At 40.1% G+C, this 26,240-nt stretch overlaps 1 protein-coding gene across 4 annotated transcripts in view; it reads left to right on the plus strand.

Annotated features, from left to right (window-relative positions):
• Positions 1 to 26,240, plus strand: part of CNOT2 (CCR4-NOT transcription complex subunit 2) — a 114,973-nt gene that overhangs the window by 68,543 nt on the left and 20,190 nt on the right. For all 4 annotated transcript variants that reach the window (XM_088452524.1, XM_088452525.1, XM_088452522.1 and 1 more), the window contains 13 exons: positions 2,190 to 2,312; positions 3,240 to 3,312; positions 3,525 to 3,672; positions 3,971 to 4,153; positions 8,698 to 8,777; positions 13,935 to 14,060; positions 16,414 to 16,538; positions 18,257 to 18,377; positions 20,459 to 20,615; positions 23,007 to 23,068; positions 23,281 to 23,330; positions 24,208 to 24,308; positions 25,523 to 25,667. In XM_088452524.1, coding sequence (XP_088308650.1) covers positions 2,202 to 2,312; positions 3,240 to 3,312; positions 3,525 to 3,672; positions 3,971 to 4,153; positions 8,698 to 8,777; positions 13,935 to 14,060; positions 16,414 to 16,538; positions 18,257 to 18,377; positions 20,459 to 20,615; positions 23,007 to 23,068; positions 23,281 to 23,330; positions 24,208 to 24,308; positions 25,523 to 25,667 — 1,482 coding nt within the window. In that variant the 5' untranslated portion in view covers positions 2,190 to 2,201. The remainder of the gene's footprint in view (positions 1 to 2,189; positions 2,313 to 3,239; positions 3,313 to 3,524; positions 3,673 to 3,970; positions 4,154 to 8,697; positions 8,778 to 13,934; positions 14,061 to 16,413; positions 16,539 to 18,256; positions 18,378 to 20,458; positions 20,616 to 23,006; positions 23,069 to 23,280; positions 23,331 to 24,207; positions 24,309 to 25,522; positions 25,668 to 26,240) is intronic.

The raw sequence follows: 26,240 nt of genomic DNA on the forward strand, positions 1-26,240 counted from the left end.
AAAATAGCGGTTGAAAAAACCTGCCACAAGAATAGCGAGCAGTTCATACGCTGTTCGATGTGCTCGATTAATCTAATAAATAGCGGACATGACGTAGGATGCGAGCGGCCAGGGGGCGTGTTTTTCAAAAATACAACCGCAAGTTTTGCTCGCTCGTTCAGACTTAGAGGCGTGAACAGACCGCAATTAGCGAACGGTTAATTTGAATAGCCACACCTTGTTTTAGAACGAAAGACCGCAAATAGCGAGCGGCTCTGAATCAGGGCCTCTGTCTTTCTCTCTACTAATTAGCACTCTCACTAGTAACTCCCCTTTGGGACTGTCCTGTGCTGCATTGTGTAACAGGACGCAACCATAGGGAGAGCCCTGAGAGCAGATGCTTTACTGACCTATTTTCTACTGTGTTTGTGGTGCTGCAACTCTCATCTCCAGTCTAATGCCTGCTGGCAAACTGTGGACAGTAGATTACAGCCCACTTTATTATTATTATTATTATTATTATTCTTTTTATATATGGCGCCACAAGTGTTCCGCAGTGCCTTACATAGTACATAGAACTAATAGGTGAACAGGAAACAAGTAACTTACAGTACATTACAGTGCAGGACAAGGTCACGACTTATATACATTGCTGAAATAGTGATTAAAGCACTCACAATAAGCTACCGGGAGTTGGCAGTCCCGTGTTAGGTGCCCTAATGGGGAGTAGAGCGTAGAAGAAAATGTAGAGAAGCACATGAGGGAAGAGGTCCCTGCTCATGAGCGCTTTATTGCACAGGCTCTCATTTTCTCAGCCCTTCTCCTTACTTGTGGGCATCATTTGTATATTAACCCCGCAATGCTCAAATGCTGATGGTTGTTATTGAATCCAACAAGTGGGGATGATATGTAACTCCATTGTACAACTGTTTATTAATCTATATATGTTATGTTCTCTACGACGACTCATACTCTGGTTACCAATGTCAATTAAATTACACTGAGGATATTGCAACTTTTGTTACACACCATATATTGCATCCAAGCTATTATAGGATTGTGAGTGTGTATCAATTTGTGTGATACATTATATATGATTGTTCGATCTGGTATTACTAATAACTATTACTAATAACCCATTACTAGTTAGACATGGAGAATTACACATTTACAAGGTACACTATATAATACATTCACACTTGATTTACAGTTCCCTAAACAGAGTTTACTATTATCGTGTGCATTCATGCGTAGACATTTAAGTTTATGGTTGGTTCGCGGAGTGTATTTTAATCAACACATTTTTGTTTATTATTACCTAAATCCTTTTTCATATTTTCACCTTATACCCATCACCTTAATTTGGGTGTGGTCACCTTCTTTATCCAATCTATTCTCTCACAGATGCTCTATCAATTGACTTTACACCTTTAATATTTTTATTGTTTACCTTGTTTTTTTTGTCCATTTTATGCTGACGTGAGGGCCAATTGTGAATCCCCTATGTAAACATTGCTTACTACAGTGGTTCCCACACTTTTTTGAATCACTGCGCCCTAGAGTATCAGCATTGTTTCCAAGGCACCCCTAAGCCAAAAGTTTGTTATTGAGAAATTCAGAAAAAATGTAGTAAAGTGAAGTAAATTGTGCTTATATGTCATCCTTAGGCTCAGTTATGTAGTGGGGGACAGGTTTGCACTTATGTTTGTCCACATATTTACATTACATTGACCATAAATAATTGATTTGGTGCTGGACAACCAACCTGGGGCACCCCTGCAAGTGTCCCGAGGCACCCCAGTGCCACGGCGCACAGTTGGAAACCACTGGCTTACTACGTATTTATATGTTTTGGAGTTCCATGTTATTTTACTGCCAAATGTTTTTAGAATATTACTTAATAAACGATAATTTTTAACCAAATCTGGTAGATTCCTGAAGAGTGTGCCCCTATTCCAGAGCACTGCCTCTATTTTCCAAAAATGCTCAGAAAAGCACCAGATCAAAACATCCTTCCTATACAATACTTGAAAGAGGTTGGTTGGAGGCTCCCCTGATCTTTAGCTGCATATTTCAGGACCCTTAATCTGGGTACTAGACAATATATTGGATGATTCTTCGGCGAAGACCCACCAACTGTTTTGTAGTGATCATTATGTAAATATGTGATGTGACTCTGTTTTACAAAGTCAATGTATAATTTTTTTTAGGTGACATACAGCATGTTTGGTGCTTCAAGAAAGAAGTTCGTAGAAGGGGTCGACAGTGACTACCATGACGAGAATATGTATTATAGCCAGTCCTCAATGTTTCCGCATCGGTCGGAGAAAGATGTAAGTCTCTCCAACCAAATCTTCTTTTTTTTTTAAATCAATGTGTGCATATTTTAAAATACCATGTTAGAAAGTTAAGGCTTTTAATTCTTTATTGGCATATACAAAAGTACAATTTTGGGGTATGGCGATGCAGGCAGGTCTGTAATCTCTTCTGAAACTTGAGATTTTGCTATAATTGCGCCATACGTTGTCTGTATATTTCCTATTTTCCTACACTACAGCCAACTGAAGCCACTCCCATATTGGGATCTACTACAGAGTAAAATGCTAAAATTGCAATGATGTGAGCCCTTGTGACATCATTGCCCCTGTGTATGAATAAACCAATCCACACAATTTGTCTGTCAAGCTGTCTGTCACAGTAGGTCTACTCATCCCTCCAAACCTGTCAGCATGCTTAATGTTAAGGTGCCCACACACATACCGATGTGCATACGATCAGCCGATGTGTACAATTTATGTACGATTTCCCTTGACACTCTCCCCGGCAGCTCTGCACACGATCTCCACATGATCTGCACACAATTTGGTGTCCAGTCTTCAAACGATCTCTCCTGCAGTCAGACTTTCACAGTGCATCGTGTCCTAGATTGTCAGATCTGCCCTACTACACGGCAGATCTGAAGATGCAATGTGCGACCAGTGAGGACGCGCATCGCATCGTGATCGTTCCAATGCGTCGGAATCAGCCAGTTTGGGTAATATATCACTATGTGTGTGGGCACCTTAAGAGAGCTTGTTGGACACACTTTAAATATAGACTGTCAATTCACACATTATGTTTAGCCTTAGTCATTTAAATAGTGGTCTTACATTATTTTTCAATTTACAGATTGGACCTAATGAATTGGATTCCAAATGTTGGTGCGTGAATGTACTATATATGTAGTGTTTGTTCAGTAATTACCTTTGTTTTTTATTTAGATGCTGGCATCTCCATCACCATCCGCATCGGGTCAGCTTTCCCAATTTGGGGCTAGTTTATACGGGCAACAAAGTAAGAGTTTTTGTTTTATATGTTAATGCCTTAACAGACGAATTGCACTTGTTAGGATTTATACTTTCTGCAATTTTCTTAATCAGACTTTTGAAACTATTTGTTACAGTTATTACTGATAAGTAATACACTGACTATTATCAGATCAGCGTGCTGCTCATATGTGTTTCACAGTTCATTGTTTATGTGCCATAATCTCTACACTTTTGCAGGTGCACTAGGCCTTCCAATGAGGGGGATGAGCAACAATACTCCTCAGTTAAACCGCAGCTTATCACAAGGCACTCAGTTACCAAATCATGTAACACCGACAACAGGGGTACCAACAATGTCACTTCATACGCCACCATCTCCAAGCAGGTACTGGGCAAATGTAATAATCCTTTTGCTATCCATTTGTATTTTTTTAGTTCACTGTACTAAAGGTGAAATTTCAGCAACTTTGCAACAGACAAGTATTATTTAATTGAAAATTTTGGTGATGATGTGTAATATTTTGAATACTAGATGAATAACTGTGATTGGGGGAGGAATCTTCGTGTGACTCTGCTTATATTTAATAATGTAAGAGATTAGGTTCTAGACCACATGGTGACCAAAACCTATAACTTTACATATAACAGCATGGGCTCTCAATAATCTGCCTGTGCTATTTCAGGGGTATCTTGCCGATGAATCCCAGGAACATGATGAACCACTCCCAGGTTGGACAGAGCATTGGAATTCCCAGCAGAACGAACAATATGAGCAGTTCAGGGTTAGGCAGTCCAAATAGAAGCTCACCCAGCATAATATGTATGCCAAAGCAACCACCATCCCGGCAGCCTTTTACTGTGAACAGGTAAGTGCCTTTGTTGCTCTCTATAAATGTATAGAGGGTCAATATTGCACGGCTCCAACCTTTGAGGACAGAGAACTATCTTCACCAATATCAATTTGGGTTTGTCCATGCCTACATTTTTCGCTAGGTAGGTTTGTCCATAAGCTTCTTTCACATCAGTAGGCACTGTAGTTCAGTGCCTGGTGTAAAATTATACCACAGAATACGTAACTGTACAGGAGAAGCATGGCTGAGCCTTAGTAATAAGCGGAACTCGCCTGTACAATTTATTTCTTGGCTACACTGGGGTATGACAAATTCCTGAGTTCAGCTCAATTGCAGCAAAGCTCAATAGGCATTGCTGATGGAAAACCTTGTGTTCCTACGCATGAGAGGTTATCTAGAGCACTTGGACAGTCCAGCTTTATAATATAGGGTAAAGATCCATTATAGTAGGTGAACCGTACTAAAATTTTAGAATATATTTGACATAAAATTTTATTTATTAGGTGCGGACATGTTACATATCAGTGTAGTTTGAGGAGATCATAATGCAAACATTATGCACAATAACACTTATAGGATGCTCCAAAAGAACAGTAGTAGATATGCTTTGACTAATTGCTAAATACCATGGGGAACATACATAGAGCCGTATTCAATTTGAGGCGAAAAGGCAGTTTCCGCAAAACGTTTTTGCCAATGACGTCCTTTTCGCCTGTTTTGAGTTTCCTCCGTATTCTATTTGGAAGACTATTCACCTAGGCGGAAAGTCAATGCAATGTAATAGGCGAAAAAGTTTCGCCTATGAATAGCAGTCGGAAAAAAGTGCATAATTGCGGTTTTGGGGTACAACATTACGGGAACCCCCGTGCAGCCTTAAGCCAGTCCCCTAAAGGTAAACTGCGTCAAAAAAAGTTTAAAAATATTCGGGACACCCCAAAAAAAATGTTTAACTTGGGGGTTAAAAAAAGAAAAAAAAAAGGGGGAACAAAGTGCCAAACTATCTAAATTAATTCAGGTTGGTTCCTCATGTATGCGGCAGGTGTTTTCTTCATTGCAGGGACAAGCGGCAGGTGCAATTTTGCAGATTTGTAAGATTAACTTTAGGAACTTAAAAAAATGCTTACCCCCATTTTCATGTACCCCAAATTTGATAGGAATAGTTTATTTTCCCCCAAAAAATAATCTAGTGCTATTATTTACCACGTCTTCATAGCCGCAAAATTGCACCTTGTGCGGCTATTACAAACCCTGACTTCCTTCAGCAGGCAAAAATGGGGGTACTCATAGTGATCCCCCATGTCTGGACATCTTTAGGGGGGTCCCAGGCATATTTGCCGCAAATTCCCTTTTTTTTTTCGTAAATGGGAATGCCCCCTTAAAATGAAATGTGCCAAAAAAATAAAAATCTGGACACCCCAAAAAAATTATTTTAAATTTTGGGGTGAAAAAAAAAAAAAAGTGAAAAAAAATGCCAAACTAACTAAATTAATTCTAGTGGGGTCCCCAAGTATGTGGCAGGTGTTTTTTTTCATTGCGCAGAGTAGCGGCAGGGGTATTTTTGAAGAATTTAAAAAATTATCTTTAGGGTCTTAAAAATATGCTTACCCCCATTTTCATGTACCCCAAATTTGATGGGACCACTTTAAAAAAAAAACAAAAAAAAAAAAAAAACTTAAGTGCTCTTCTGCATCACTTCTTCAATGTCTGGAAAAATAACCACCTGCCGCATCTATTTAAAAAGCTGACTTTCTTCTGCAGGCAAAAACGGGGGTACCCATAGTGATCCCCCAGGTCTGGACATCTTTAGGAGGGTCCTACAATTATTTCCCGAAAATTCCCGTATCTTGTCGCCGATCCATGTTTCCCCTGTTTCCGATTTCGCCTACTTTGGAATTGAATACGGCGAATAGCGGGCATGCGCGCGATACTTTTCCGCCTGGAAAACAGGCGAATTAGGCGAAAAGTCTGGACTTTTCGCCTCAAATTGAATACGGGCCCTAGTCAAAAAGTATCAATTGAGAAAACTGCACTTCGCTATAAAGGCCATTAGTTAATTGATATACATATCCAAGATAATTTTGTCTTGGCTATATAAGTAAATGTTGCTATATAATTACGAAATATGTGTATTAACCGCTAACAACTTGATTTACATTTCCCAGCACTAACATGACTGCTTTCTTGAAGTGAGCATAACCTTGGCAGATATTCCTGATGCCATTAGTGAATTAACACCTGGTAAAGCCACGGGCCCAAATTGATTATCAGTTAAGTCAGTGGACATAAATATAACAACCTTACAAGCACAGTGTCTGATGCTGTGTATATTAATGGAGCAATGATTATAAAATCCTGGCCAAATTTGTTTCTACAGCTTCAGTTTTTTAACCTCATTATCCATGGTAACTGAACTGGAATCATGCTTGGGAAGCCCACTTCTATTAGAATGAGATATTTGTGAGTATGCATGCTGTGATGGGAGACCTTGATGGCACGTTTTAAACCCACAAAAGCTTTTGATTCCTATAAGTGGATTTTTTTGTGTTCATATCTGATTATATTCAGCTCCTGTCCCAATTTTACTAGGTTAAAATAGGTTGGGTACGATATCCCAGCGGTGACCATCCTGGTGGTCACAGAACTGGCAGGGGAATCCCGACAAATTTTAGTGAGTATTCTAACCCTAACCGTCCCTTTCGGCAGCCTAACCCTAACCGTTCCCTATTTTGACTGTCGGGATTCTGATGCCGGTATTGTGACTATAAGGATGATCACCGCCGGGATCCTGACTACAGCCCATTAAAATATACAGGGAACAAATATTGCAGATAATGGTCTTCTGTCTGCCTCTTTCTCCAGGGGTGTCCAATTTCCTCTTTGCATTACCTATAGAAGATCTAGCAAACAGTAATTTAATTTAAGATTTGATGATTTAATTGACATTATAACCAGTGGTTGAAAAACTTTGAATATATACTGATATAATATTTTATTATTTTTAGGTATTCCTAGGCAATTGCTGAGGCCTATGTTATACAGTCATGTATCACATACTGTGGTTTTCTTACTAACTGTCAGAAGTGTACTACACTGTATTCAGTGCTGCACAAAGATTACTTATAACTAGGGATGTGCAGGCTCGGATAGGTTCGAGTTTGCACGCCGATTTCGGATTTTTCCCTCCAAAAAAACGGAGCTCAGAAAGAGGCAAAACATCATCTTGCATGGACAAACATCATCATTCCTGGACTTTGGAGGGAAAAATCCGAACCCTTGAATATACCTTAGAAATATCATTGGAGCTCAGGAATTTTGCTAGAGTTTTTATCAACTCTCCTAGATTTTTGGATATTAATGTCTATCCCCTATTGGAGGTGATTAAGAAAAAATTACAGGACAGGTGTCATGTGTGGGCAGGATATATTGAATTTAAATGATCTTACAGCCCAATCTACTATAAAATAGTGCAGTGCAGCTTAAGCTGGGTACACACTACACAATCCTGGATGGCACGACCAATGGAACAATATGTCGTTTGGCCATACACACTAAACAATATATTGTGTGAATACACAATATATCGTTCAGTGGCCACATCCATGCTGTCGTTCAAGATATCTTCTGATCGGCCTGCACTGATCTTTTTGGGCTTGTTCTGCTTGACCATCCAGAGAATCAAATGTCCACAAACATCAATAAATAAAAGTTGAGTTGTAAATAGGAGTAGGCCAGGATTCCTAAAATGCAATGTAAGAGACTAATAAATTTATAACACAAAACAATTCATTCGTTTTATAAAGTGGTTCTGTGAGTTACTTCATATGGACTTATTTTGTGTTTGGCCCAGCTCAGTTTCTCCCAAACCCGGTCTCCACTCTCACAGTCTAAGGGCCCGATTCAGCACAGATAGTAATTGCAATAGCAATTACGCACGCCGTCTCACTGCGAAGATATGCTAATCCTCTGTAATCGTGATGCCGTGGCAGCACAACATAAGCAAGACTGTGAAACCATCAGTACCATCGCAGCCTCACGCCTGCACAAGCTCTGACCTTACTCAGGAATTGCTAACGTCCGTGCACGCTATGAGTCCTCAGGCTACGTACGGCATCGCAGTGGCTAATTTATGCACGCCCAGGCAACGGCGCTCAAACACCCTGGCATGCCTACATTTCGCCAACCACCCCCGTCACCACCCACAAACAAAACTTCCTGTCATTCTCTCTGCGATGGGTCTATGTAGTCACTGAGATCGCAGTCCCGATCGCAGTATACTGTTCGCGCACTGCGATGCATGCGCAGAATTCAACAATCGGCTGTACTGAGGATATCCATGCATGAGCACAGGTGGCTTAATTTTTACTTCGTAAATCAAAATAGTTTGATTTACCCTCTTGTGCTGAAGCAGGGATAACCCTAATGTCTGTAGGCCATGATGACTGGGTTTGGGAAACACTGGCTTAGCCTCTATTTAGTGCTGCTTATTTCACTTTATTCAATTTATTGTAATGTTAATTCTGTTAATGGATTTAAAATATATATCTTCTCTATCCACACAGCATGTCTGGGTTTGGTATGAATAGAAATCAAGCATTTGGTTTGAATAATTCCTTATCGAGTAACATTTTTAATGGAACAGGTAAGAATTTCTCTTACATTTTGATAAACTAATCTGTCACAATTTCATGATTGTAAGGTTGGGTCTCCTGTCATTCATAAAGACTTTTTGAATATCATTATATACGGGTTGGGTAGGGGGTGCCGGCGGTCAGAATTCCGACACTGGCATCCCGACAGCGTTAGGATTTAGGATACCGACATCTGCAGGTAAGTATCCTTACCCCACCCCTAAACCTAACTCTCCTTCCCCACAACCTAAACCCCCCACACCCACCCCGCAGCCTTAACCCTCCCCCTAACCCCACGACTTACCGTTGGGATGCCGGTGAACGGGATTCTGACTGGTAACGGGATTTTGGAGCCGGCATTCTGAGTGCTGGCAGTGTCATAGTACACGTCAAAAGCTACCACAAGCACTGCGTTCACATCCGATAGTGGTCGATGTACCAATGTTTTCATAAACTTCCAGGAGATGACGTTGGGCAGTGGGCGTCTCTGCATACGCTAAGGGGAGTCTGCATACACAAAGTGACGCTCGCACAGGTACGATGGGCGTGCTTATGCTTTGGCGAGCGATCGCTCCCCGCCGCGTCACTTTCAAATATTTGCATACGCATCATGCGAGCGTACGCTCATAGCGACCGGGTCTGAATCAGGCCCAGTGTTCGGGGCTAATTGGATATGGCTCTTAATGTATTATTTGTTTTAGATAGCAAATGGTTTAATTATAGTCATAAATTGCCCTGCATTGTAATTGAAATGCTAGATAAAAATCAATTGGTTCCTAATGAATATCATTTAATTGCATCATTGGTTAGTAAAGCAGTTGACAATTTATATGTCCAGACAAGAGTTACTGTATGTCCAAGCTCTACTGTCCATATTGTTATGTGAAAGACATTGATCTTGTTGTGCTGTAAACTGCACTGCAGAACTTAACTTTTAAATCAAGAAAATAAACTTGGCCTGTGTATTGCAGTGATGATTTTGCTTATTGCAATGGTTAATTGTTCCATTAAGGAACTGGGCTGCACGTAATGCCCTGTCAGTCGTGCCCTTGCCTCCTTATTTCTATTTTTTACTATGATAATTTGAGATGTTGATTTAGAAACAAAACTGCATTGACACCTCAAAACTGGTTGCATGAGTCCTATCAGGGGGGCTGTCCAGGGACCAAACATTTCTACAGATTGTGGTCATCAACCAATCAGATTTAGTTCGGTATTGTTTGTAGTTCTAGCTTCCCCACACAGATTTTGGGACAGTGTTTGATTGAATGTCAACTTATTTAGATTTATTTACTGCTCTTGCTTGAGCTAAAGGTAAATTTTGCATTTTCTATTACGTTTTACTGTCTTTCTTTTGTTTCATTAATTGTTTAGTATGAATAAACACATCTAACAGCATTTTTTTAACATTTAATGGTTTTATTACATATATGGAGTAGTTTGGCACATCAGCATATATCATGGATTACTGCAGTGGTTCCCAAACTTTCTATGTTCACAGCACCCATAGGGGGGTATCCAATTAGCTGAGATCGGGCGAAATAATAGGATATTTCTCCCAAAAACACACAGGATCCATGATAAGTTCATGGACCTATGTGTTTTTGCCATTTCAGCGGCGAAAAAACTGCACTTTTTGTGGATTTTTCTCAGGACACATCAGGTCCCGGAAAAAAAGCCCCGACAGGTGTCGGCGTCAGGCGGACTTCGGGGCTAATTTGTTAGCCCCGGGGGATCCATTAGCACCCGAACAATGTTTGGGGCTAATTGGATACCGCCCATAGTCTCATAGGCCCATACCCCTAGGCCAAAAGAAATGCCTATTACTTTTCTCAAGTAGTTGGGTACAAACAACCAATATCTACATAATATGGGCATATTAAAAACCATAGCACAAAAGATGAGCATTGCAACATTCAAATAAAAGAAATGCAATTTGTTTATTCACCAGATCCTAAATCACTGCATAATTATAATCACAATAATTGTAATGTAATACTTACAGGACCAATTCTGTCATTAGGTTTCCTGCACTACTGATTAATGTACTTATCTATAGATTGTAAGCTTGTGAGCAAGGCCCTCTTACCCTTATGTATGTCTTTTACAACCCAGTATAATGTTGATTCAATTTGTAAAGCGCAACGGAATTTGCTGCGCTATATAAGAAACTGTTAATAAATAAATAATAAATGAGAAGAGCACAGATGCTCAGTTATAGGACTGGGGTAGTTGTATGAATTCACAGCTCAGATGAGACAGAAGTTGTTTTTGGGTTTTGACCGACGCACTGTTTTTCTCATCTTCATGTTAACTGCAATGGTCTGCTTGTTGCTCTCCGCTGCTACCTGGAAAAAAAGAGAAAGTATATGAGGGACAGCAATGCCAAGCTACACACTATGATGTGCAGTCTGTGTAAATGCCGGTACATGGTCTCTCTCTAAAGCTACAGGCAATGCACAGCCCAGCATTCAAATTAGCCAGGCCCTATAAGTGCACCGTGACAGCAAGGCACACCATTTGGGAACTACTGGATTACTGTATTCATAGTTTAGCCAACAGCTTCATAACACAACACTGCCAAACATGTCACCGCATTACATTCCGTGTCCATTACAATGCCATGACCCTCACACATTCTAATGCTCGGATTGGCTACATATTGATAAGATTACATTTTCCACATAAGGTGTGTGTATGTATATATTTACAGTACCTTGCAAAAGTATTCACACCCCTTTGCATTTTCCAGGTTTTGTTGCCTCACAACCTGGAATTAAAATGGATTGTTTGAAGGTGTGCATCATTTCAGTCACAGAACATGCCTACAACTGTGAAGTTGTGGTTTTTGTATTTTTTTTATATTGTGAATCAAACAACAGTTAGAACAACATAACAGAAAACTTCAGCGTGCATAACTATTCACCCCCCTAAAGTCAGTACTTTGTCCAGCCACCATTTGCGGCAATTACAGCTGCAAGTCGCATTGGATAAGTCTCTGAGGTTGCCACATCTTGCCCCTGGGATTTTTGCCCATTCCTCAAGGCAAAACTGCTCCAGCTCCTTCATGTTGGATGGTTTCCGCTTGTGAACAGCAATCTCCAAGTCTGACCACAGTTTCTCAATTGGATTGAGATCTGGGCTTTGACTAGGCCATTCCAACACATTCAAATGTTTCCTTTTAAACCACTCGAGTGTTGCTTTAGCAGTATGCTTTGGGTCATTGTCCTGCTGGAAGGTGAACCTCCGTCCCAGTCTCAAATCACAGGCAGACTGAAACAGGTTTTGCTCAAGAATATCCCTGTATTTAGCACCATCCATCTTTCCCTCGACTCGAATCAGTTTCCTAGTCCCTGCTGCTGAAAAACATCCCCACAGCATGATGCTACCACCACCATGTTTCACTGTGGGGATGGTGTTCTTGGGGTGATGGGATTTGGGTGTTGGATAGCCGAAAAGTAAAATTTTAGTCTCATCTGACCAGAGCATCTTCCTCCATACATTTGAGAAGCCGCCCACATGCTTTTTGGCAAACTCAAATTGTGTCTTCTTATTTTTATCACTAAGTAATGGCTTTTTTCTGGCCACTCTTCCATAAAGCCCAGCTCTATGTAGTGTATGGCTTATTGTGGTCACATGCACAGATACACCAGTCTCTGCTGTGGAACTCTGCAGCTCCTTCAGGGTTACCTTTGGTCTCTGTGCTGCCTCTCTGATTAATGACCTCCTTGCCCGGTCTGTGAGTTTTGGTGGGCGGCCCTCTTTTGGCAGGTTTGTTGTGGTACCATGTTCTTTCCATTTGATGATGATGGATTTGATGGTGCTCCGGGGGATCATCAAAGATTTGGATATTTTTTTATAACCCAGCCCAGAATTGTACTTCTCAACAACTTTGTCCCTGACTTGTTTGGAGAGCTCCTTGGTCGTCTTGGTGTGATGCCTCTTGCTTAGTGGTGTTGCAACCTCTGAGGCCTTTCAGAAAAGGTGTGTTGTTTATACTGACAGATCATGTGACACTTAGATTTCACACAGGTGGCCTTCATTTCACTAATTATGTGGCTTCTGAATGTAATTGGTTGCAACAGAACTTTTGAGGGGCTTCATAGCAAAGGGGGTGATTACATATGCACATGCCAATTTTCAGAATTTTATTTATAAAGATTCTTTTTTATATATAATTTTTCTCATTTCACCAAATTAGACTATTTTGTGCAGATCCATTTCATAAAATTCAGATAAAAAAAATAAAAATTAAAGGTTGTAATGTAACAAAAATGGTAAAAAGACAAGGGGTGAATACTTTTGCAAGGCACTGTATATGTACTTGTCCCATTTTTATGTCTGATTTGAATTTTGCATGATTTACTATTTCGACTGTCTGGCAGTGCTTGTTGAACCTTACAAATAAACAGTGGTGGTTATGCTCATTTAACAGCTACGTTACCATCTAAAATGGTGAACATTTTTTCTTCACTACATAATTCAATGTGGTGAAGAAAAAATGTTCACCATTTTAGATGGTAGCGGCAGAAAAGGGTGTGAGCAGGAGGATCAGTGAGAAGTTGTAATGTCAGTGATTGTGGCTACTCAATGGTCCTCGTGCTAAGACTTCTACCCCTCCAAAATATCTGTCAGACTAGCCTCCTGGCCTAGGGTACAAGTGCATCCTGAAATGGACGGAGTAGTAATTCTCCAGGTGGTAGTGCAGTTTTAGATTCGTGCTCTGTTCATTATTTATTGATTGTGGTGCAGTATGCGTGGTTGGTCAGCTCCTATCATGGTATTTTTATGGTCATTTTTATATATGCATTTGTGAATGATATCTTTTTTTTTTTCCCTTTTTTTTTTGATCAGCTTGTGTTGGCCCTGTAAAGTTTCTTTATTTGCTTTGTAAACTTGTCACAAGAATTAGTCATAATCCTAGGAAGGAATTGTTTACTGTAAATGCAATTAGTCCGTCTTGCTTTTAGGAAATATAAACTGAAAAATAAAGGAACATTTGCTATTGTCCTTGAAATGTGTGTAGCTCTTGGTGATCTCTAGCTGTCTTTCATGTTCTGGTTAGCATCCTTCTCATACCAATAACCTTTCACTATTCTTTTTTCCATTCTACTTTGCCTTGTTTTTTCTTCATTAGTAACAGTGTGCTGTATCCTCTTGTATTCCAGACGGAAGTGAAAATGTGACGGGTTTGGACCTTTCAGATTTCCCAGCACTAGCAGATAGAAATAGGAGGGAAGGAAGTGGAAACCCTACACCATTAATAAACCCATTGGCTGGAAGGGCTCCTTATGGTATGACAATACCTGGAAAGTGTCTAACTATATGCACTCAATTGCAGGTTGTAGCTTGTGATATGTAATAGGATCTGGATTGAAGAGTCATTGATGTAATGAGCTATTGCCAACAGTATTTATAAATGTGGGTCTCGGCTTTGTCTTCTCTAATGCTGTGTTTCTAGTGATACCCCTTATGTGCAGAGGATGTTGTAGAAAGCCTTAATCATGCATTGCATGCTTCAAGTTAAACATATAGAGCAGGGGTGGCTGGACTTCTGGACTCTGTAATCTACTTACAAAACTAAAAACCTTTCGTGATCTACCGAGCCCGAAATGGGGGCGTGACCTTGCAGCAAGGGACTTGGGGTCTGTCCTGGCAAAATTACCATAGTATTCCCAATTCAAATGACACCACACCGTAGCACAATCTAATTCACATTACACCATATAGTATTGCCCCTTATTCACATTATGACACATAGTAGTGCCCTTTATACACATAATGTCCACAGCAGTAGTTCCCCTTATACATGTCTACTGTAGTAGTGCCACTTATGCAGTGCCCCCAGTAGTTTTGCCCCTTATGCAGTGCCTCTAGTAGGGATTAAGGATGGGAGCCCGGCACTCGGGATGCCGGCTGTCAAGAGACCGACAGCGGCATCCCAATGCTATGAATCCCGACATGGGACACGTAAGTACTCTAACCTACCCTTCTTCACCCCCTAACTCTTCTGTTCTGCACCCAAACCCTCCATACCCCACACCCTAACCCTCCCCCCTAGTGACTAATCCTAACCTTCCCCCCCTGGTGATGCCTAACCCCCTCCTGTCCACAGCCTAACCCTAACCTCTCTCCTCCCGCAGCCAAACGTTAAACCCCCAGGGGTGTCTAAACCTACCCCTATTCCCCACCCCCATGGTTAGCAGCTAAGGGCGCCCGCTGTACTTACCAACGGGATGTCGGCTGCCAGGATCCCGACGTCGCCATCTTCCTTCATGTCAGGATTTCGGCACCGGTGTCCCGTCCATGGTTTGGGATTCCGGCGCAGGGGTTTCGGCAGCCGGCATCACAATGGTTGGCAATTTAACTACATCCCCCCAGTAGTAGTGCCCCTTAAGCAGCGCCCCCAGTAGTAGTGCCCCTTATTCAGTGCACCCCGTAGTAGTGCCCCTTATTCAGTGCCCCTACACACTATACTTACCTGGAGCCCGCCGCCGTCCTTCCTGCTCTTCCCGCTCAGCACTATGGGAGAGACGTCACAACGTCTCTCCCTTCACCCACTGTGGGAGCCGGAAGGCGGAGCTCAGGAGTGAACTTTAGCCTCCGGCTACCGCTACAGGGAATCGAGGAGCTGCCGGTCGCCCACTGGTACAAAGTCTAAGCGGGCGCCCGGCAAATGGAGTAGGCAGTGGCGGACGTCCACCGCAATCGGCCAGTAGATATAGAGGTTCTAGGGTTACAGACGCAAATCTAGCAGTGATGGATTAAGTTTAAGCACTTCAAGTACTGTGTAATGTTTGGCCATGTGGAGTAATACATCGGTTTTGTGATCATCTCAGTATGTGTTAGTAATAAATGTTCTGATAATGTGTTTGCACTTTTTTATTTTTTTTTTATTTTAAGATTGTTGCTCCTGATCAGCCAGCATCATCCTGTCCTAAATCTACTCTGTCTTTTTATGTTAGACTATCTTAAAACACCACCTAAAATCATATGATAATATAGGGGTAGATGTATGAAACAGTGAAAAGAGTGGTTGCACTGGGCAACTTCTCCACTGGCATGGCACACTTCTCCTTTTACCTAATTATATAAAGATAAATGAACTATATCTCAGCTTTGTTATTCTCAAATAATTTTTAAATAACTGCTTAAATATGGAACTACTCTTAAAGCATTGAGATTTGTATTTGCAGTATTTGCTTAAATTAGCCTTCAATAACTGAATGCTTAATACGTGTTTCCACAGTGTAAGAGTAACCATAGTGAATGCTGACATATGAATTGGATCCATTTATCATTATTATGTAGTCTTCAAAATTTGACACCCAAAATAAAAATAATGTTCCGTATCATGACAATTCATATCATACTATAGCTTTTAATTTCCTTTAATTTTAAATACAGAACTGGAGCTAAGATGTTCTTCACGAATCACGACATGTATACATTGTGTTGGAGTATAAATACCCTCATTCAGCAGAAACCCGCCTTGGGCTGCAGCCCTTACAGCAGAGAATCCATTGTTGTGGCATAAGCTAATGTAGTCCATACTCTGCTGTTAATGGGGTTGCACAGATCAGACATAAACGTAATATAATTATTTTATGGGGTGACCAATTTGAATGTTTTATTCTCCTTGTACAGTCGGTATGGTGACAAAACCAGCAAGTGAGCAGTCCCAGGACTTCTCAATACACAATGAGGACTTCCCTGCATTACCAGGTTCCAGCTACAAAGATCCAACATCGAGCAATGACGACAGCAAATCTGTACGTAGCGCAATTAGAAAACATTCTTGTACAATTGGCTGATGTGTATCGATAAGGAATGTAACCCTTCCTATTCTACTGTATGCATTGGATGTATGGCTTCAGGTTATTAGCACAGTAGAAGTAAAGTATTCAAAGATGTCCCTGATTTGAGGACCATAAATTATTGGTTTCTTAATTAGGTATGTCACATTACAATTGACGAGAAATGTTTGTTCTAAGTTTACTATATAGTGTTTTATCAAAGCCGCCATGTCCTCAGTGATTTCAGCTGCTAAATTTAAAGGGCTAATTATTTTCAAGACTAAATTCGGCGTGTTTTACGGAGACTTATTTGAGGAATATATGTGATGAATTCAAGATCTCCATATTTGGAATAACATTTTCAACAGAAGGTCACAATGTAACAATGTGTGCAAATTGCTGCTTCTTTTTTTTCAGTACACATTTGGTGCAAAGGATCTTTTGTGCCAACTCTTAAGCTGGCTACACACTGAGCGATGTGTACCCAGCCCGATATGTCGGCACGAGAGGCCGACATATTGGATCCTGGGTACACATCAGAACGAGGTAATGAATGATGGAACAATGCCTCGTTCCATCCTTCATTATCTGCAACGGGGCCGTTTGCGATTATCGGTTGGACGCGCAGCACGGCTGACCGGACGATATCGCAACCGGCCACGGGAACACGCATATTGGCCGTACACACTGAGCAATGCGGCCGATATGTTCCGATTCTGCCGAAAACTACATCTTGTGCCGACATCCTCTCAGTGTGTACTCAGCTTTATCCCAAAATAGTCCAGTTATATCCATCTATTCCTACCAATCATTGCATTCTTCACTAACATGATGAAAAATACGCTGCATCTCTTACTTTTATAGTCTTTCATAAACTTTAAGATCCATGTTTGTAACTGGTAACTTGCATATTCATTATTTCATATTATCTGACAGCAGTAAATGGCTAAAACAATGCTGTTCAGAAAAGCAATGAAGGATGGATTTTTTTTTTAATGGACATCTAATGTTTTTTATTAATCCAATAAGTATCCAATAATGCTTTAAAAACAGAATAAAATTTGGTTATTTGCTATTTCACCGCTCCCCTCAAAAGCATAGTGACAAGACACAGGGGGGAATTCAATTAACCGTGAAAATGCAGTAATTTTCCACACAAGTTTTTATACCCTTCCTGTGCAAATTCCTCAACGGTTTCTCATGCAATTAAGTCCCAGAAGTTGCGGAGCGGCATTCGCTCAATAATTCTGCCTGCTTTTACCGGTGAAAAGTATAGGTGAAAATGGGGAAATCTGCCTGTACCCCAAACAAAGGCAAAGTGATATAATAACACTATAGAAGTGTATTGGTGGCCTTAATAAAAGTATGGAAAGTCATGGGGCTCAATCCAATTACACGAGATGTACTCTCGGGTTCGAGTCATCGTGACAACGACCGCACTTGACGGCAGCCCAAAATTGCATAAAACTGCTTGCAGACCCATAGGGCTCGGAGCAGAATTGTGCGAGTTCGGGCTCGGAGCAGGCTGTGAGTGGTGCAAGGAGCCTTTGCTGGCGTTTTCACACCGTGGCAATGCCAATTCACACCCTTCGCAATCAGTTGGATTGACCCCATGGCCTTCTCAGAGATTTCAGTTTTTTTATTTTTCAGTGTATATGAAAGCAAAACCGAGTAACCTATTTATTTACATACAGAATTTAAATACATCGGGAAAGACTGCCTCAAGTACGGATGGGCCCAAATTTCCAGGAGACAAAAGTTCCACAACGCAAAATAATAACCAGCAGAAAAAAGGGATACAGGTCTTACAGGATGGTAAGTTGTTTTATGCATTTATTTTCAGGCTTTTTCTGCATTATAGAAGTACTTTTATGATTCTAGTTCTCTAAAAGACAATGCCTTGCCTGCCGTAAATGATTTGGATATTTAAAGTCACTAAGAAGTTTTGTGACATTATAAAAAATTTCTGCTGTGCCTTTATACAGGTCACCGATATAGTGACTTCTGCCATCGATAAGAATTTACATTAATGGGGCTTCCTTTTTAACATACAAATTTTCCTAATGATTATTGGCGTGATTACGCCAGAACTCGCTGTTTATATAGATATTATTAAAGTAGTTTATACATTAGTTTATTCCTGTATTAACATCATAATGCAGAAAGTTTTCTTTTCTATCCCAATCAAACGTTCAATTAGTAGATTTGCTTCCAATTTTTATTTTTTTTTCTTCATCTATTAACGGAGTTTTGCAATACGTGGTCTTGGCAGTACAGGCTATTTTTATTTAAACAAACAAGGATAAGTGTCCCATGTCAGGAAAGGGTAATATCTATAACATGGATGCAATCTTTAACATGATTTGGTCCATTTCACTGCAAAAATTACATGGTCACCAAATGCGATACTTTGAAAATGGAGAAAAAATAAATTCACTACTTTCTGATTGGAGCAACTGTCTAACCAGTCACAACTAACATAAGAGTCTCTCTATAAAAGCACTCTTTTTGCTGGCATCTAAAATTTTTACTTAATTCATTTTTACCTGCCTTTTCAGCTTTGGATCAAAATTGACACACAGACCATTCAGCACAAAGCTAGGTGTTATTTCTGTTTGCCTTGGTGGTTACTTTACCTGCTGTGCTATGTGAGAAAACGCTGAGAGTAATCCAAACACTGGAGTAAACCAAATACTCCCATAGGAAAAATGTAGAAACTGCTGAGAGTAATCCAAATACTCCCATAGGAAAAATGTAGTTAGCCATCTAAAACATGAGTCCATGCCAGCAAGTTTGTGTTGAAGGGTTGCAGTGAAGTACATCAGGAATTTTGATAGCATCACAATATCACTACAATGCGTTATCCATTCATTTTTCAGCAGAAGCCATTTTAAAGACTGGACCAATATTCAGTAGCATAACTAGTGACATCACTGAGGCACTTATGTTGCTTCTCACTTAAATTGGTTAATTCAAGAAAATGGCTTCATCCTATTTTAAGTATAGGTACTCTTAGGCCGATATCCAATTAGCCACAGTAAATTACCACGGCTAATTACCTGTCCCAGGCTATCCAATTAGTCCGATGTCGGTACTTATCAGGGATTTTGTTTTGCCTGCCTCATGCAGGCGAAACCAAATATGTGATAAGAAGCCATTTTTCTCCCGATCGTGGCAGTGAAAATACATAGGTCCGCAAACTATACTCTGTTTTCGTGAGAAAAACAGAACATTTTTGAATGTAACAAATGGGGTTTATTTGGGTACCACAAAAAGAAAAAATCTCCCACAGATTGTCAAAAATTGTTTTTTTTGCGTCCAAAATTTTTTTGCTGCTGATTGGATACCTGCCATAAACTAAAAATTAGAGCTACAATTTGCTGTTGGATATTGCCATTAGACTGTGGCAGTAATGTTTACTGGTCAGACAAATTGTGTATGAGCTATTGCATAGGTTCTCAAACTCGATCCTTAGGACCCCAAACAGTGCATGTTTTCCAGGTCTCCTCACAGGAGCACAAGTGAAATAATTGGCTCCACCTGTGGATATTGTAAAATGTGTCAGTGAATAATGAATACACCTTTGCACCTGGTGGGTGACCTGGTAAACATGAACGGTTTAGGGTCCTGAGGACAGATTTTGAGAACCACTGAGCTATTGTATGTGCCACTAATAGGGGTAGTGTAGCTAGATGTTAATGAGGATTTCATGCTGTGCATTTTGCTCTTTGTTTTGAATTTTACAGGTGGTCTAGGATTTATACACACTTCCTCACTTGTAGCCTTGTCCATGATATCTAGAGTGTTCAGCTCCTGTCAGAAATAATGTGCAACACATGGCATTAGATGCTTATAATCATTATTGTCATTTCCATTTGTTCCTGTCTTTTGTCCAGGCCGAGTTACCAACATTCCTCAAGGCATGGTGACAGATCAGTTTGGCATGATTGGTTTGTTAACATTCATCAGGGCAGCTGAGACAGATCCAGGGATGGTACATCTTGCATTAGGAAGTGACTTGACAACACTAGGCCTCAATCTCAACTCTCCAGAGTAAGTGTGTTATTGTGTCTGCAACTCTGTGTTGTTTTTATGCAAATGTGAAGGGAAAATGTGTTCAGATATATTCAAAAGTATAATAATCCTGTTGGTGCTCGCAGGCATTGTCGTCTTTAATTAAATGTGCTTTTTAGAATCCAAGAGACATTAGTAGTTATAAAAGATTTCCTTTTCAGCAAGTTAGTCTTCTTACATGTTTTTATATGTTCTTTCCAAGTAACTTTAAATAAAATGTAGCAGTAGGATTATATATTAAGTCATCATGAATTACATATTTCGTGTCGTCTTGCAAATGCAAAAATATTCTGGTTTTCTTGTTGAACAGATTGTAATTCATTCTGTTACAAATCAATGTGGTTCGATATTAATATAAATAAAGAGCTTTCCTTTGGTTTTAAATGCAATATGATACTTGTTGTGTATGCGGTAGGTCAGTTACTCTGGGATAGCTGCGCGCCAGTCTCAACAGTTTTTTCACAGCACCCATGAGCCAAAAGTTGCCAGTTAATCTGCAATTATTAAAATAAGAATATTGTGCTTACCTGTCATTCATAGGTTGGGTTATATGGTTTTGGACATGGTTGCTGTTCAGAGTGGCATCCACCAGCATTGGTTTTGCCACACTGAGCAGAAGAAGAGAGAAGAAAGGCAGAGAGAAGTGGAAGATTAGGGGGGAGAAGGTGGGAGAAAGAGGAGGGAGACCCATTGGATGGGGGACAGTGAGAGAAAATACATAAAAGGGAGTCGGAGGTAGACTCCTTGCTTCACATACAGGTTGAAGACAGACTAATACAAAGATGGTGACCGACACACACAGGATGGAGCAGATATGCAGACAATAATATGGGACAAACCTGTGAGGCGGAGAGTTCTGCCTGGAGACATTTAGGGAGTCATGAGGAGAGGGAGATCTGAGGGGGTGGAGGCGCACACTAAGCAGTGCAGTATATGTAAATGGCTACAGGCCGAGCGCAGACCAGCCTATAAAGATGTCGGTCCACAACATTACTTTGCTAAACAATGCTACATTATTGTTTAACAGAGTAGGACAGCTAAATAGTGACCACCTGCACTAGATATTATAACACAAGAAAATATAGAAGAGAGACCTATGCTATCAGTATGTTTCACATCAGCATCCTGTCTGTTCATATTTAATAATGAGCCCCCCGTTACCATAGATCATATACGATAAACCTATTTTGAAAAAAAGATGGTCTATATAGGTGTACCAATATGTTATAGACAATCTCTTTCTTTGTTTTGTAATGTTTACCAGCAAACCTTAGTCAATCCTGAGAAAGTTAGCATCAACATTGTTACATAAAGTACAGGTTATAAAACAGAAATTATTATATGCAGGAGAAGGTATTGCCTTGTTTTCAGTAGCAGTCCCGGTAATAGTACATAATTGTCCCTGGTGATGATGTAGCTACATGTTATTGAATCACCTAAAACTGTGCCATTTGGTATATAGATTTTTCACATTCAACAGGATAATTTTGCTCACCTAATCGCCCACTACATCATCGCCCCAACATTAATATGGGGATCAGTGGGAAGACGTTTTTATTTTTTTTTGTAAGCCTGAAATGCTCTATTTTATATTCCTAATTTGAATGTGTAATTTTTGTGCAAGTTGTGTTGATAGTACCTATTAGAGCAGTATTCCCCGGGGAATGGGGGGACAACACTTACAATATTCATTATCATGGTCATTGGTAGATAGTAAATGCCAGCAGTCTAATATGCAGTCACAGATGGCTGTGCCAGTATGTGGGAAAAGAGGAAGATTTTGTATTTAAACTCTTGCCAAACTATAACATGATTGCCAGATTAAGTATTTTTAGATTATTAGATTTAGCTGGAACCAAATAGTTTGTATTAGAGGCGTAGGTAGGTCACTTTCAGTGATAATTTGTTCATGGTGCTATCATATATAGAGGTTAATGTGCTTTCAGTACTTGTTATGTACGTGTTACCTTTCCTTAGTTATGTTTGGTTTAGCAATGGATACATAGGCTGTTGGCTTGTGCATCAAATTGATATGATACTTTCAGTAAAGCTGCATTTAGTCTTCCTTTGTAATGTCTATTAATTAACACCAGATTTAAGGTATTATTATGGCATAGACCAGGAGAGGGTAATAAGCTGCTATTGAACTACACATGCTAGCATGCCCTGCAACCATGTTAGCATAGTCAAATAGCAAAACGGTGGCAGGGCATAATGGGATGTGTAGTTCTACAACAGCTGAGGATGGGGGTTTATTGCCCGCCCCTGGCATAGACTATGGGCATTGTCAGACTTTTATGCCAAAATCACTGTTGACATTGTCAGCATTTTTATTTCTGCCTAAAATATTTTCTTCAATTTTACACCCAGAAATCTGTATCCAAAATTTGCATCACCGTGGGCATCCTCACCTTGTCGACCACAAGACATTGGTATGTCATTTTTCCTCTTTTGCATAAAAAAAAAAAAATTACTTGTACATAGTCAGAGAGTATTTTATGTGCTTTCTATATTACTTTTTATAAATGTATTTAATACTAATAGCAAAAATAGTAAAAGGAAATTTGAGTGCTGGGACGAGAGCTGACCCAGCAGTTAAGGGTTTAAATAATGTCTAAAGTTATCTTTGTTGTTTTCTTTCTAGATTTCCATGTTCCTTCTGAGTACTTAACGAACATTCACATTAGGGATAAGGTGAGTGTCCTGGGCTCCCTGTCTGTCCTACCGACAATGGGGTCTGTATACTTAAATAAATAATAATGTCATTTTGTTCCCATGTGGCTTGACCTTAAAGTGTGGCTGTATAGTTGGGCAATGATTCAGTTTTCAGATGGATGAAGGATATGAAATGTTCCTGTGGTTCTGTCCAGATGCTGCTACTAAGCGATAGCTTCAGAGCTGTAATTTCTTCTAACAACTTTATAGTTGTGAATTTCTTAATGCAAATGAAGGTGATCCCTGGCACATCTTGTATTGCTGAACCATATGTTCTGTAAGCCAGTGTAAAACCAGTACAAAACCTTATCCAGTGTAAATCTTTATCTGTATTGCAATACAAATAATAAATGGGAACAGTGTCATTGGGTTAATGAATTCTTTGTTTCCAGAATAGTCTCTTGCTGTAAGACTGTTTGTTTTTTAAGGAGCAATAATGTGCAATATGTCCCATTAGCTGTATGGAATCTATGAGGGACTTATGAAATGACTGAACTCATTGCAAATGGTATATGCTTTTTTGTATAATAAAAATATGGTGAACAAGTAGTTAACGGAACAGTGTAATAAAGTAGAAGGTTAAAAATAAAAAAACCTCATCCATGTTTTTGTTAGAGATGTGCGGGTTCAGTTTTACTCGGATATGTTCGGATCTCAAAAACGGCATTTTATTGGCTATCTGCTATCACGTGTTTTGGATAGCCAATAAAATAAATCCAAACTTGCGATAATTTTGGCGGAAAAAACCAAGTAATACTGAACCCACACATCTCTAGTTTTTGTAAAGCATAATTTGTCTAAATATTTGTCTTGTACTATGATTTTTTCACACCTTTTTATATGTGTTTTTTTTTAGTTGGCTGCAATAAAACTTGGCCGATATGGAGAAGATCTACTTTTCTATCTCTATTACATGAATGGCGGGGATGTTTTACAGCTTTTAGCCGCAGTAGAGCTGTATGTATAAACCTTTTCCTCTTTCTGCTTATTATTACTTAATGATAATATACAAGTTGTACACTAATAAAGACCATTGACCGTTTCCATCAATTAGTGATTTTATGCTTTGCAGTGGGTTGGTGGTCCAGGACCAAATCAAATTATTTATGGTCAATGTGATCGGAAAAATCAGTGCTGGTGGCTGTTAATCATATAATATGTGAACAAACAGAAACCCAACCGTGGCCACTACCACATAACTGAATCTATAAGAACAATTGAATGTAATAATCTTTGCTGAATTTCTCAATAAGAGATTTTTGGCGTAGAGGTTTAGTGTTCACTCTAGATCCGGCGGTAGCCAGGGCGCTGGAGCTAGAGAGGGCACTTCCGTGCGCGCGCCCGAAAAGGGAGTGTGGCCATTGAAAAGGGGGCATGTCTATAAGACACGTCCCCTTTTCGTCACTCTTGGGGGCGTGCCCGGCACTTAAAGTCACGCCGGGCAGCCTCCAAGCGCTGCCGACAGGGAGAATAGATGCTGGGAGCATGCGGTCACCGCACATTTCCCCACCTGTGGGACACTGCGACTTGCGGGTGAAGACGGCACCCGCAGGCTGTGAGGGCAGGGCGCTTTTTGCCCTCCAGAAGGAGGGCAGGGTACTTTTTGCCCTCCAGAAGGAGGGCAGGGTGCCGCACCCCGCTAAAACAGCGTAGCGGGAACGCTAGAGGTTCCGTGAAAAAATGCTGATTCTCTAGGGCACCATAATTCAAGAACGTTTGGGAACCACTGCTATTGATGAATGCTGTGATCCTAAACGGCACGACCTGGGCAATTGTGGTAATTTGTAGAAGTCATTGCTTTGTTGTGAGGCAATAGAACAACCTGCCGTACTAATGTTAAGGATATAAATCTGCACAAAATTGTGTATTTTGTTTAGCAAGAAGTTTTAGTTTTGAAACATGGAGGGAATGATAGAATATATTATTATATTTCTGATGGAACATTTCTATTATTCCTTTTCTGGGCTGATTTAGCAGCCTAATCAAACTTGAGACTGTTCCAATGTTTTACCCAGTTAGGGGGATGCAGTCCCTGTTACTGTTATGTTCCCAAATAAAGATTCCGTATTACTTTTTGGATGGTGTACGTTTATATACCGTTCCCTTCAGATCATTTAAGCAACAGCAGAAGAATATAAATTTGCAAGTCTTATGTTACCATCTAATTTTAGTTTTAACAGAGACTGGAGGTACCACAAAGAAGAGCGGGTATGGATAACCAGGGCACCCGGAATGGAACCAACCATGAAAACAAACACCTATGAGAGGGGGACATATTACTTTTTTGACTGTCTTAACTGGAGGAAAGTCGCAAAGGTACAGTATATTATTCACTTGCTGGATGTAAATTGTGTATGATTACTTAATTTGCACCTTAATCTGGCTTTATCACAGCCATGTGATTCAGTTAACCGATCTTTCATGAGACATCCACAGGGTTCCCTTGTGCGCACACACGCATACTCTTTCCCTCCTTTATTCTATTTCTTTATTTCCCGGCACTCATTAAACGAAAATATGTCACCCTGCGCTGCATCAATTCATTAGGGTTTTCATTGCAGTTAGTAGTCCTAACAGTAGAGGCTGATGATATACTACATTCTCCGGAGCTAGGTAACTGTGATTCTCATTCCCTGCTCTTATCCCTACTGTGCTAAACGGGGGAAAGCAGATCACTTGTCACTGCAACTGCACAGACTTTATCTTCTATCTCACTCTGGAGAATACATTATTTAGGGACTATGTGTATCACATTACAATCATGATACAGAAATGTATATCTCTGTAGCGTCAGATGATGCTCCATATGTGAAGATTACATTGTTACTTTTAATGTTGGTCATGAATATGATCTAAATTATTTAATGTTTTGTCTCCCTATTCCTCCTT

The sequence above is a fragment of the Taudactylus pleione genome, unplaced genomic scaffold (assembly GCF_031769625.1).
Source record: "Taudactylus pleione unplaced genomic scaffold, aTauple2 ptg000038l, whole genome shotgun sequence".
Taxonomy (NCBI): domain Eukaryota; kingdom Metazoa; phylum Chordata; class Amphibia; order Anura; family Myobatrachidae; genus Taudactylus; species Taudactylus pleione.